The sequence below is a fragment of the Dermochelys coriacea genome, chromosome 16 (genome assembly GCF_009764565.3).
Source record: "Dermochelys coriacea isolate rDerCor1 chromosome 16, rDerCor1.pri.v4, whole genome shotgun sequence".
NCBI lineage: Eukaryota > Metazoa > Chordata > Testudines > Dermochelyidae > Dermochelys > Dermochelys coriacea.
The window spans coordinates 8075996-8089971 of record NC_050083.1 but is presented as its reverse complement, the minus strand read 5'-3'; the positions used below and the strand labels follow the sequence as shown (position 1 = coordinate 8089971).

General features: G+C 53.4%; 1 protein-coding gene across 4 annotated transcripts in view; it reads left to right on the top strand.

The window, feature by feature from the left end:
- WHRN (whirlin) overlaps positions 1-13976 on the top strand; it is a 117086-nt gene that overhangs the window by 73848 nt on the left and 29262 nt on the right. For all 4 annotated transcript variants that reach the window (XM_043498754.1, XM_038374933.2, XM_038374934.2 and 1 more), the window contains 3 exons: positions 204-240; positions 10161-10373; positions 11981-12187. In XM_043498754.1, the coding sequence (XP_043354689.1) occupies positions 204-240; positions 10161-10373; positions 11981-12187 (457 nt within the window). The remainder of the gene's footprint in view (positions 1-203; positions 241-10160; positions 10374-11980; positions 12188-13976) is intronic.

Sequence of the window (13976 nt, the reverse complement as noted above, 5' to 3'; positions counted from 1 at the left end):
CCTGGGGTCTAGAACATATCTCCCCCTGGTCTAGAAGCCATTAGTGAGGTATGGCCTGCAATTTAATATTCTAGTGTTAACCTAGAACAACAGGGGAGGGGCAAACAGCTTTTTTAATAAGGTCCATGCCAATAAGTCCCACCCTGCCAATTAGGACTGTTCTGAGTTGGGTCGGTGCTAAAGGTTGTTCTCTCTCCTCACAGGGCAGCTGGTGATCACACAGCTGAGGCAAGGGCAAAGGTAAGGCTCCAGACATGGGGAGATGAAACGAGATGCCCGAGGAGCCCCTGCGGGCTGGAATTAGGCTTTGCCCTGGGCAAGCTGGAGAGCCCGTTGTACACCAGCAATGCGTGAAAGACAGCATAGCTTCCCCGGGGAGAGGAGCGCCCATCTTTGCATAGCTGCCTTGCTCTTCTTTGGTCAGACAGTACAAATCTCGTGCTCTGGGAGATCAGCCCCCTTCTTCTGCAATCTGAAACTAAACCCCACATCTCCCCCTCCCCCCACATGCTCCAGGAGCACTTGGAATCCGAATCTGGGTCCTGATCCAAATATTGGCCAGATTGTGATCGCTGTTACACCAGCGGACGTGCAGAGTCCCTGCAGCCAAGCGAACGGAGCACCGGTGTGTGAGATCCAAATCCGGCACCCTCTCTTTTAAGACCACTGAACCAAAGTCCCAAACAAACCACAGTGCTGGAAATGCAGCTCTGCGTGTTGTGGGTTGAGCGTATTCCCAGCTTGAAGACTCTTGCTCTGGGATAGCCCATCGCTCGTCCCCCTTGTTCCATTGCACCTCTTGCAATTCCCCTCCCTTTCAATAACCCCTTCTTGCTAATGCTCGCCAGCTGCTCATCTCTTGTAAAGCTAGGGCCAGCCTACTGGAGCAGCAGGGATCTGGGCGGGAAGCAGCGGCTCTGGGCGGTGCAGCTGGCAGGTAACTGATGTCCAGTTGTCAGCGGTTTATCTTGTGGAAGAACATTAAAAAGCTTCTAAGTTGCTTTTAATTATCATAGCAGTCCTCCGCTCCCTCCCTCACTCCCTCAGACATTCCCAGCTCTTTCCCTCCTCTACCCCCTCGGAGGATGAGTTTTGCAGGCTGCTGTGATTGGTGGTGGTGGTGTCCACAGCAGCAATGGCTGGGGCTGGGGTCCCTCAATCCCCCCCTCTAGGGAGTGGGCCAGCAGTCCCCCCCCCAATGGGCTGCAGTTGGAGCAGTAGCAATACCCAAGGGTGGGGGGTCGAGGAGCCTGCTAGCAATCGGGTAGCAGAGAAGGGGGTATGGTGTCTGACCCAGCCAGGGGAGCAGCTGGAGCTGCTGTGATTTATGATGCTCTGATTCTTCAATCCTTCGCCTGTGCACTGCAGTTTCTGCTCCGTTTCCCTATCACTGGGGAGGGGGAGAAGAGGTGAGATGAGCTGTGGGTTTTCGTGGGGCACAGTGATTTTTATAGTGATAGATAAACAGTGACATTCAGTGGCATGAGATGGTGGTCTTGCGACAGTGCAGTGGCAGGATGCAGTAGTGTGACAGCGCAAAGGATTCTGGGGAAATGTCACAGTGGCCAAGGATTCTGGATTCCAACCTTCTGAGAGGTTTTGCAGGCCATGATAAAAAACAGGGTAGTAGGTACACAGATCTTTGTGCCACCTCTGAATGATCTTTGAGTTGGCAATAGGGTCGGCTCTGAAGGGAAGTTCTCATCAGGCTCTGGTGCCGAAAGAAGATGCATCTTGCCTAGGATGCATATGGTGGCTGGCTTTTTAAATAGTTTTGATGGCCAACAGAAATAGCAACAGTCATGCAAGCTGAGGTGTAATGATCATCAGATCACATGCTCCAGGCCATAAACTGATTTGCTTAAGGGTGTCAGGGTGTAATTCTTCCCTTCCCTCATGTGCAGCCTGGCACAATTACCCTGGGGCATTGTGTGCTGGGGCAGGGATTTCATCTGTCTCCAGCAGCATCAAGTATTGGTCACCTTGGAGGTAGGATATGGGAATTGATGGATCAGCTGACTGATCCCAGATGGTAAATGCTATAGTTCCAAGAATGATAGAATAATGATACGGAGCACTTTTGTGGCACTTTGATGGAAAGTGATCTCGATCTCAGAGTACTTTAATAACTCAGGCACAGCGAGGTCTTACCGTCCCATGAAGTGTCGGGGCGGAGCTGCTCTGCGAGCCCCTGCTTAGCCCTGTGTCCTGCACAGCGGGCTCCGCTCTAAAACGGGAAGAGATGGCTTGGAAATAAGAAAGAATCTTAAGAGCCAAACATGTTTTCACCCACTCTGATAGACAACCCAGATGTTGCTCTTCAAGAGCATGCAGATGTTTCCTGATTTGTCAGTGCTTTCCAGCTGGCCTTGGTGTCTGACCCTTCTTTAGGAGAGAGGGAAGAGGTTGATCCCCTTCCATCATGAGAACTAGCTGTTGCCCTCCCTTCCACCAGCCCCCTTCTGTGGTCAGGGTCATTAGGCCCTCTTGCCCATACATGGGTGCAAGTGCTGTAGACCTGTGGGGAGTGACTGGCATCGGGACGCCTGTGAGGATGGGGTTGCTCTTGAGTTTCCATCAGGCAAGGCAATCCAGTTGATTGACAGATGGGTTAAAAGGTGAGGAGGTGGGAAAGCCTGGCCAAAGCCCTGCTCCAGGGGAGGGCTCTGCTACGTTGGGGGTTGCTTATCTCTAGATCTCCCATATGCATCAAAGAAGACATATTTAAACAGACAAAAGCTAGAAGGATGGAGCCAAACTCTTGCAAAGGAGAGGGGAACTTCACGTTCCCCGCTCTTCAGGTCTCCCTGGTGATGTGTCAGTTCAGGGGGAAGTCATAAAGGGCCATAGCTGAACCCAAGAGTGAAAGAGCCAGGCCCTGGGATAGAGCTGGCAGCTGCAGATATCTCTGCATCGCATGGTTTCGTGAGTGAGACAACCCAGGCTGCTGGGCAATGGGATAACTCGCTGGTGGTGCTTTCGTCCATTGCACTGTGGAAATTAGACTCTCAGGATGCACTAGCAGAGATAGAGGGGTTCTGCTCCCCCCCACCCCATCCCATAACTCCAGTTCATTACACTGATAGTGCCCTTTTTTGGACGGGGAAGAGGATGACAGATGGCTTTGGATTTCTCTTGCCATTCTTACAGCACTCATGACCAACCAGGAATCAACAGGTTCATCCTTGCAACAAGGGAGCAGGCAGAGGGGACATCCTAGAGACTAATCTCAGCCATCTCCATCCCAGTCTGATCCTGATGCATTATCACAGCCCTTCCTCTGTCTCCAGCCATTTGGGACTGGGACAGTGTGTACCACTGAGTCTGGGTCCCAGTGGGGGCAGGTGGGTGACCAGGTCTGCAAGCCTTGGTGCTCCAGAAGGCTGGTACACCCCACCACTGCCAGGCCAGAGCTAGCAGCCACACCCTTTCCTCTGCGTGCCCACCCCCAGCCATCCAGGGGCCCTTTCTCTGGGCGAGGGAAAGGAGGTGGGAGGGGTGGCAGGGAGCTCTGTGCCATCAGCTCTGTCTTTCCCCTTCACAATGACAAGTCTAACAATAGCCCTGTCCTTAGCTTATACTCACTTGCTGGAAGCCTGCAGGCACAGGTGAAGGTCAGCAACCTGCTGAGCTTATGGGGATACTTGGCAACCATCAGACTCAGTCCAGGACCCTGTAATAACTGGCAGGCCCAACCTGCTCAAGGCTGTGGGTGGAGAGAGAGTCTAGTCCATCATGAGGGTGTCTGGCAGATATTGCAGGCCTGCCACACCGCGTGCGCCCATGTGCTGTGCTCAGCTGCGCTCTGAGGCTATTCACGCAGCAGTGCCAGGAGACTGGAGGCAGAAGGGAGATCAGCAAAGCTCTGCCTGACGCAGGCATGCACCCTCCTCCATTTCGCTCTGGTTCTTTTATTGTCTCTGTCTCTGCCGGCTGCTGCCGTACTGATACGACACTCAGCCCTGGGCCCGGGAGAGAGCGACCATAGGAAACAGCCCTTTGACCCATCCCATGGCTTTATAAGCCACCACCCTGAAGGCTCTATTCAGCTCATCCGGAATCCTCCTCCACTCCAGGCAAGATGAGATGGGGCTCAGTGTTAAAGACTATAAACGAAATTCTTTTATTGAGGTTGTTGGACCTAGAGAGACCCTGGGGTTCTCTCTGGCTCCTCAGCTGGTCAATCCCAGTGCTGTCCAGGTCACCAAAGCCTGGAGCGCCAAAGGGGTGAGAGCAGTCCCATTCTTTCATGGGCCTGCCAGCTCCCCTTTGGGTCTCCTTAAGACCTGGATTGAGAGGACACGGAGGGGACTGCTGCCTACACTATAATCGTTGCTCAGAGGAGGGGCATAGAAACCAATTATCTTAACGTGGCTGATGAGTTTGAAGGTCTATTTTGCAGCAGTGGGTATGAAGACTGGAAAGCCGCCTCCCACGAATGATGATCCGAAGGGCTACATTTAAATGACTCTGTCACCCCCCCCCCCCGCAAGTCACCCTGACAAGTCCCTAGAGAGTGGAGACGCTCTTCAATCTGATTCTGCCCAAGACAGCTTTGCATTCAACTGAGGCTCAGAGCTGCAGTGTTAGTAGTGATTTCCCTCCTGCAAGCGAATGGTGGTGCAGTGCTGGCCCTCCCGGGGCTGTGCCCCATGGCAGCTTTACTGAGCTGCACCCCAGAGGTGGAGAAAAATCGAAGATGAATCAGCAGGAGAGAGATCCAGGAACCCAGATGTGGCGCTGTGCCCGGGAGGAGATGCTGCTGCGGGGGGGGGGGGGGGATTCTGAACTAAGAGCGCAGGGAAAACAGCAGGGTCAGATTGTGATTAATGAGTTTGAATAGATCACGCTGCCTTCTTAATGAGAATAATTACACATTGCACTGGAGACATGCAGAGAGCAGAACCGGTCACTGCCAGCTGAGAACTCTGAAACATCCTGGACACCAATATAATCTTCTACCTGGCTATGCCTGCGCCACCGCAGCTGGGAAGGCCCTGGGTGTGTGAACGTAACAACATCCAGCAGTCTGAGCGGAGCCAGGCCTCTGAGACCGGGTAGCTCCCTACCCCGGCACTGCATGTCACAACGCAGCCAGGAATCCGGGGACGGGGAGTTGCCGCTTTGCTGAGATTATCGGCATCTCTCTCGGTGCAGTGTCCTCCTTTTAAATGGAAATGAGTTGGGAAGTTTCACAGGTGGCGTGCGCTGATAATAGATGTACACTCCTTATTTGGCAAAACATGTTGCACGGCTTGCATGCTTTTCGCTGCTTCCCCGTGTCTCGTTCGCTTGGCTTTTGTTTCTTTACAACAATTTGCATCCTTGATGTAGGAAGGCTGAACAACAGGGAACGCATCAGGTTAGAAATCGCTCCAAAAGAAAATGCCCTTTCAACTCAGCCAGGTTTGAAAATCTCCCTGGCACTCAGCTGGGAGCTGCTGGCTGCCTTGTATACCCTGCAGGCTCTTCAGTCTGGGTTCTGCTATGAGGTTGCATCAGTGGGGGTGGGCGGGAGGGAACTGTGGTTGATCTTGCTTTGTCCCTTCACATAGAAAGAAGCCTGGCACTCACCCACCCCAGGAGCAATACAACTTGGTGTTAACTCAGTAGCTATTGAAGGGATAACTTCCTGGCTAGCTGAAGGGGACAGGGCAAACACTTTGTTTCTCCAGCTGCTGTGCAATAATATTTTAGCTCTATATAGCTACAGCTTTGGATAGTCACACTTTAATATTTGGGGGCGGGGGGGATGACTACTTTCTTGGCAGGAACCTAGGGATACTGCAGTTTTGGTCCACATCACCCACTCACTGGCAGATGCAGTGTGGTCTAGTGGTTAAAGCAATGACCTGCGACTCCGGACTCCTGGGTTCTATTCCTGCTTGTGGGTGGGCCCAGGGTCAGATTAGGGGACGAGGAGCGAGGACTCCTGGGTTCTGTTTGTCCCTATGCACCTTTCTCTGTACTCAGGTGTAGCGTGACAGTGATGGTGGCCCCTAGGCCCCACTGACTTTGCACTGAATGACCTCTCCTCACTTTGCTGCAGTGATCTCTTCTGACCCACCCAATCACACAGCACGCATGTGGTGCCGCTAGCAGCTCTCCCTTGATCTTAGCCACTCACTTGCTCAATTCTCCTTTCCTGAGTCCTGTTCTTCAATGTCTTCCCTTGCTTCCTTCTTCCACATTCATCTCCTAGCAGAGTCTGTGCAGAAGGGCACGGCTCCAGAGGGCAAACAGGTGGTGTGTTTAGGCCAGGTCCTGGCAGGAGGGGTGTTGCTGACATCCCAGGGATGATCAGAGATGGTTGTGAGTGCGATGGAATTGGTGTTGGGGAGTCACAGCTGAGGAGGGAGCAGTTCTGCTTCTCTGTGCCTCAGTTTGTCCATCTGAATACAGTTTGCTCACCTCAAGGGCGGGAGATCTTCAGCTGGGATGCACTGGAGACGTGCAAAGTGCTGTCACTCCTGCCAAGAGACCTGGCTGGGACTTTCCTTGGGGCCCTTCAGCACAGCTTCATCGTACGCCACAGAGGTGTCTGTTGCTTTTAGAAACATAAGATTAGCTCTACCGCATGGTAAAGATCTTTCCTTGCTATCTCTCCTACTATCCAAATGGAGCCAAAGCACTTCCTAAACTTTTCTATAAAGGAATCACTTAGCCCAGCACTGAAGTGCAGCCACCTCTGTGGTGAAACATGGCAGCTGCTTAACAGTGCCCAGCAACAGGGCAGAACAGAAGTGACGTACATCCTAACCAATTCAAACGACAGGAGGTCAGGTTGGCTGAATGACCCAGGTTGGAATCTGGCCAGGATGGCTGGCTGTGGACTCTGAATAATGCCAGGAGGTCTTTCATGACTGCGAGTGGTCAAGATCTCAATCTTACCCCTCAACCTAGAGTGACACATCTTGGCACAGAGCCCTGAGCACCATGGAGGGGGACTGGATCATTGTCAGTTCTGAAGGAATGCAGATTACCAAATGCCTACAGAAATGAGAGACAAGATGGGTGTAGTAATATTTCTTATTGGACCAGCTTCTGTTGGTGAGAGACAAGCTTCCAAGCTTACACAGAGCACTAATGAGCATCTCTTACCTGATAGAGCTCCCCACGCCACACCCCCTGTCATAAATATAAAGGGAAGGGTAACCACCTTTCTGTATACAGTGCTATAAAATCCCTCCTGGCCAGAGGCAACATCCTTTCACCTGTAAAGGGTTAAGAAGCTAAGGTAACCCCGCTGGCACCTGACCCAAAATGGCCAATGTGGGGACAAGATACTTTCAAATCTGGAGGGGGGGGGACAAAGGGTTGGTCTGTCTGTGTGATGCTTTTGCCGGGAACAGATCAGGAATGCAGCCTTATAACTCCTGTTAAGTTAGTAAGTCATCTAGCTAGAACATGCGTTAGATTTTCTTTTTTTAATGGCTTGTAAAATAAGCTGTGCTGGAGGGAATGTATATTCCTGTTTTTGTGTCTTTTTGTAACTTAAGGTTTTGTCTAGAGGGATTCTCTATGTTTCGAATCTGATTACCCTGTAAGTAATTTACCATCCTGACTTTACAGAGGGGATTTTTTTACCTTTTCTTTAATTAACATTCTTCTTTTAAGAACCTGATTGATTTTTCATTGTTCTTAAGATCCAAGGGTTTGGGTCTGTGTTCACCTGTACCAATTGGTGAGGATTCTTATCAAGCCTTCCCTAGGAAAGGGGGTGTGTAGGGCTTGGGGGGATATTTTGGGGGAAGACGTCTCCAAGTGGGCTCTTTCCCTGTTCTTTGTTTAAAACGCTTGGTGGTGGCAGCGTACAGTTCAAGAACAAGGCAAAGTTTGTACCTTGGGGAAGTTTTTAACCTAAGCTGGTAACAATAAGCTTAGGGGGTCTTTCATGTAGGTCCCCACATCTGAACCCTGGAGTTCAGAGTGGGGATGGAACCTTGACACCCCCTTTCAGAGCTATCTATCTGATTTCAGTCAAGAGACACCTTGCAATTACAGTGGATTGTTTAGCAAACAACAGGTATTTCTGCAGCTTGCTGTTGAGACGAGTCACGTGCAGGACATCAATAAGTTCTCTTTAAATATCAGGCTTTAGTCCCATGGAAGGATGTGAGCTGGGACCAGAGAAAAGGTTTATATTAAAACCCTGTGGCTTGTGCAGCCACTTCAACATAAAGCCGATAACAAACCTCTTGTTTCAGAGCTAAGAATTAATCTGGATGGGGTTGTGTTCTCGCAATGCTTTCTCACAAAGGCAGCTTTCTAAAGGGGATGGCTCTGCTGGAAGCACATAATGGGAGTGGAGAATCTCAGCTAGGAGCCTGCTCTCAGCTCGGAAGATTGGATGGCTCAGGGGGATTGGGAGTGGACCAGCGAGCTCCCTCCTCTTTAAGAGGTCAGGTCAAATCCAGCCTAGTAATAACAAAGGCGAACGTTTTTTAGAAGTGGCCGCTAGTGCTGGTTGCTGTTGCATGGGAGTGCCCAGCCTTGAGCACGTGGGTGCTGTTTGCCAAGCAGGCTGAGTGCCCAGAGCTCCAATTAAAGCCCAGGGGAACTGCAGATGCTCAGCGCCACTGGAGAGCCAGAGCTGGACACCCAAAAGGAGAGGCTGATTTTGAAAATGGGTGTGTTGTCACACCTCACCTCCAGAGCGCCTCCCCGGGCCTGGATGTGGTGTTGCAGGGCTTTTTTCAGTCTAGCGCCCCCTGCAGTCATTCTGATGCCACAACGGTCTGTCATTATACATGACCTGTGGCCAGGACACTGCTCAGTCTGTTCCCCTTCCGGGGTTAACAGAAAAGTGCCGGATAGGACCCCCAGTCTAGTGGCTTTTGAGCCTGGGCCCCTCGACCTCCATCTGGGGCCCAGGATGTTTGGCCTCTTCTCTTTCTGACGCCCCCACTTTCGCTCTTGGCCTGGGGAGGGGTAAGGGGAACCCAGGCCCACCCTCTGTTCCGGGTTCCAGCCCTGTTTAGGCGGCCAAGGACTGTTCCCTTCATTCCCTCTGCCATTCTCCTGGGGCTGCGCCTCCCTTTCTCCAAGCCTGTCAACATCTTTCCCCAGCTCCCTTGATTCTACTATCCCTGCCTGGAATCTAGGGGCTTCTTTCCATTTCTTCTTCGGCAGCTGTGGCGGTGCCCTTTGGAGATGCTCCCAGCCCTTCTTGCAGCAGCTGGCCTGTGAAGAGTCATTCCTCTGTCTGGGACTGGTCAGTCCTACTGTCCTGGAGGCAGGAGCTCGCCCTCAGCCCTGTCTCCGGAGCTAGGGTTCTCTCCCAGGCCCTCAGCCTCAAGCCAGACAGTTGTGCCCTGCTTCAAGCATGGTTCCCTTCCCAACCCTTCTCCTGGAGCTGGAATTGTGAATGAAGTGAACTGCAAGGCTTCCCTTCCCAATTAGCCTCCCGCTCCTCCAGGCCTATGTGCGGAGCCGGCGGCCTCTTTGCTGCTCCCCTTCTCCCACTTAGCTGGGGGAGAGGGGACATTTGCCCTGCTTTCTCTGCAAGGTTTCAGGCCTTTAGAGGTACCGTGTCCAGATTCCTTCCCCAAGCACCATTCACTCCCAGGACCCTTAGGTCTAGATGTATCTACTGGACCCTTGGGCACCCTTAATGCCAGCTGGTGGGGTGGGCTGACCACCAGGCGCTGCTGCGCTCAGTGGCGGACTCCCCCCATTACAGGGGGCCTGAGTCAATAGCACCTGGTGGCTGGCGGGAAATGAGCTTGCGCTCTCCATTCAGCGTCCGCCTCACAAAAACCACCAGTGGGAGCCTGACCTGGGCGGCTGAGGATCAACCCGACCAGAAGACCTCACTCCCCTCTCAACCCTAGACCTGGTACCTCCCGGCTGGGCTGAGGCACGCCAGCAACTCTGGGCTGGGGAGAAGAAGGCTTTGTCCATGTTGCACCTGTTCTGAAGATGAGAGACGCTGCCTTCTGTCAAGGCACCTCTCCCCAGCTCTCACTTCAGTTCAGCCTTGACAGAAGCCAGCGTTAGCTAGCCAGGAATGGCTGAGCAGGGGCCCTGGGTTATGGGATGTAACCTTTAACGTGGCGCTACGGTCGATCTCTCTGTCTGCCGTTGCTGCTGCATTTCTGAGGCCAGTTTCTCGGCCATCCAGCCCCAGGGTAAACCAGTTCCCATGTGTTCTCTTTCAGCCCATGTTTTACAAGGGCCTGGCTGGCTCCCAGGTGATGCTGAGCAGCCTGGTGAACCAGACCCGAGTCATGCTAGAGGAGCAAGCTCGCCACCTTCTGAACAAACAGGAGCGGGCGACCATGGCCTACTACCTGGACGAATACAAGGAGACCAACATTTCTGTTGACTCCCTCGTCATGGCTCTCTTCGAGCTACTCAACACACACGCCAAGGTAAGGGAGTGCCACCCCCAGCTCCAGGGAAGCACGGTTCACCCATAGCAGAGCGAATGGAACCGCACGTCGTGGCTGAAGTCAGGCCGGCTCCAGCTACACCACAGCTGGCGAGTCATTAGTAAATGGGGAGGTTTTGTAGGCCAGCTAATTCCCCAAGCCAAAGTTGCAGCAGAGATACCGCATGGTCCGCTTGGAGGGCACTGGACTGGGAGTCAGGAGACTGGGGGGGCCTGTTCCTAGCCCTGCCACTGACCTGCTGCGTGACCTTGGGCAAGTCACTGCTCCTCTCTGGGCTTGTTTCCCCTCCCACCCATTGTCTGTTTAAATTGTAAGCTTTTTGTCTCTTCTTGTGTCTCTGCAGCACCTAGCACAATGGGGCCCTGATCTGGAGCCTCTAGGTGCTGCCACAACACAACTAATGACTGGTTATGGGTGCAGGGAGTGGCTGAGGCAAGGGGCTGTGATGGCAGCCGGTTACAGCCTGAACCACCTCTCCAGAATGCCCGCATGCACAAACTCTGTCCCAGGGTTTGAGGAGCTTAGAGTCGCTCCAGCCATAGGGCTGGAGATAGTGGACATCCCTGTGACACACAATGGCAGAGCCCCCTGTGCGATCTGGCCATGCACACAGTTCTTTGTGCTCATGCTCAGCTGGGAGGGAAGCCTGGAGCCGACAGAGGGCAGGAGCATGGGCTTAGCCCCTCTAAACCCAGGCAAGTCCAGCAACCATGCTGGAGCGTGTCTCTGGAGGAGGGTGATGGGGCATCCGTTCCACAGCCGCCAGGTGGGCAATGAAATCACCCAGGGCTTTGGGGGGGCAGAGCAAAGGGGCAAGAAAGTGGGAGGGGCACATCCTGAAAAACACCTCTCCCTGAGAATGGGGGTGGTCACTGACTGCCGTGACCTCCCCCGGTACTGCTCTTAACTAACGAGCGCCAGATGGATGTGGGCTGCTGCAGGCAGAACAAAGCCTCCACCCCATGGGACTCAGGTAACAGGGCTGCCAGCATGCGTCCCCCATTGCGATAGCAGAGGAGGTGTTGCATGCCCTTCCCACTCCCGCTGCGGCTAAACAAGGGGCGGGTCTCGTTCTAAATCTGCTGTGCCCTAATGGCCCCTACTGCTGCGGTTAAGTAAGAGAACAGAAGCTCACTCTGCTTTTGCCCATTGCATAATGAGACCAGGCTTTTTGCCACAAAGGGAGTAAATGGAGTTCGCTGCCAGAGGAGGGAAGAGTGAAGAAAAGCAAATGGATGTCCAATTTGCTGAGAGCATTGTTCTGAAGGGGGCTGTGGGCTCAGCTGGGTTTGATGCACACACGGTTAGTAAATGCAGCATTTGCACATGCAAATCGGTGCATTTCTACATGCACAATGGTCACCAGGTTGCATTATTGCTGGCTGGAGCGCACATGGTCGTTTTGTGACCACGCAAACCTGGAAATACTACGGGATCCGCTTAGGAGGCCTGGCTGCAAAGGTGTTTGAATTTCTAAGACCTGGCACCAAGGGGTGAAGAAAAACGCATGGCATCATGATGCAGCGAAATGCCAGCTGTCTCATGCATTGCCTTTGTCTTGACCTTTTCCTCCCCTCCCCATCCAGTTCTCACTGTTATCTGAGGTGAGGGGGGTGATAGCCCCTCAGGACCTCGATCGCTTCAATACCCTGGTTCTGAAGCGGGAGCTCGAGTCCATGAAGGCCCGACAACCCTCGGTGCCCAGTGCCGACTCCTACTCCATGACATCCTACAGCGACGCCGGCTCCTCCACTTGCAGCCACTTCACCTCCACCACGGTCAGCTCGGCTCGGGTGAGTGCACTCGGCTTTCCTGCCATTCCCAGTCAGCCTCCCAAAGCATCCTGCTTCTCCATGAAGCCCTACCCGCACCCTGCCATCTTGTGAAGTCCTCCTGCAAACCCCTCCCGCCCCCCCCAAAACCCTCTGCAAACCTACTCCCCCTCGGCTCTCCAAAATGATCTCCAAGCTCACACGGTGCAGGGGCTCCACTCTGGCAGTGGGTTGCAGGCATCACGGAGACACTCGTCTCCTATGCAGAGGTGGCGCGGAGGTGGTGCCTGGGGGAAGGAGAACAGCACTGCTGGCTTAGCTCTAAAAGTGCTGCCCATTCACTGCACCCACTGCTCTGAAGTTAAGATCAACATGGTCAAACCGAACATGCTTCAGGGCACAAGCAGATCGCCACAGGCATCCAGGAAGAATCTACCTTCCAACCCCCTAGCCCATCCCCTCCTCCATCTCCATAGCATGGCAGAATCAGCTGAGTGAATTGTGTGGGGGAAGAGGAAATCTCTCCCGCTGAAGCAAGAGATACTGAGCCACTGTTGATGGCAAGGTGCCAGCTTTGATTGGCCTGTGATTGGTTCTCATTGGGCAAACCCTGTAACCCTGAATAACCGAGGTATAGCTATAATACTAGAGAATATCATGTTTTGCTTCGAAAGGCTCCCCCAGTGGCTCCGTGACAGCACTTCTACCCCCAATGCCATATGCATGGGCTCAGCAACAGGTGGAGGCTGGTCAAGAGCCGGAAATGGTGCTGAAGCATCAGACTCGTGCCCCGAGATCTCCCCTGACCTGTGTACAAGTGGTATTGGTGGACCCCATCCAGGCAGCCAGGGCAAACGGAGAGACCCTTGAAGCACATGGAAAATGCATGTGCACGCCCCATAAGCAATTCAGCAGTCACATGCCTGAGCTCTGGTGGGAATGGGGGCAGGAGGGGCCAGAGCTGTGCTGGAGACCAGTGCACTGAATCACCCTCTGCACTCCACCCTCCTGCCGCTATGGGCCAAAGGGAACCAAAGAAGCGGGAGGATGGGGCACCTGCTTTCCTCTAGGGAGGGTCCGGTTGTAAGTCCTTAGGGCCCTCGGGGTGGTGTCCATGATCTGTGAGGAGACATCTGCTGAAGGTCATGCGGGACCTTGGAGATGACACACCTGGTCTTTGGGAAAGGGCCATTTGCAGGGTCCTGGGGACCACAGAGGTGATGAACCTGGTGGGGTGCTCACACTCCGCCCCCGCTGAAGTCAATGGGGAGTGCCAGCAGAGTCTGACCAACACTGAGCCCGCTGAAAATCCCGCCTTATATCACCGCCCTCCGTTTCTCATTGCACAGGCCTGGGCTCCAACTGCCTTTCCCAGCCCCTGGCCTGCCATTATAGTGATGATACTAGCTGTCCCTTTAAACAAGTCCCCCTCTTCCCCGTGCCCCCATAACCACACATGCTCCCTACCATCTCCTTCCCTGTCCAAGCAGAGATGGTGGAAATCGCGCAATCTGCATTCCCTGTCAGTCCTCTTCCTCCCGGCGCGTGAGTGACTCCGTGACAATGTCTCGGGGTTGTTGCCGCATGCACCATCTCATTAAGTTATCATAATCACTTCTAAGTGTGCAGCAGCGTGGCCACAAAATTAATTTCCCAGCCGTAAATTGCCTTTCATCATAAACGCATTAGCTGCCTTGGAAATTAAAACCTCCATGAAAGGAACAGACAACCGTGGCTGCTGCCAGATCAGCGCGGCGAGGGGGGCAGTAGGAAAACAGGCCAGGCTTCTGTTCTAATGGGAGGCTCTGCA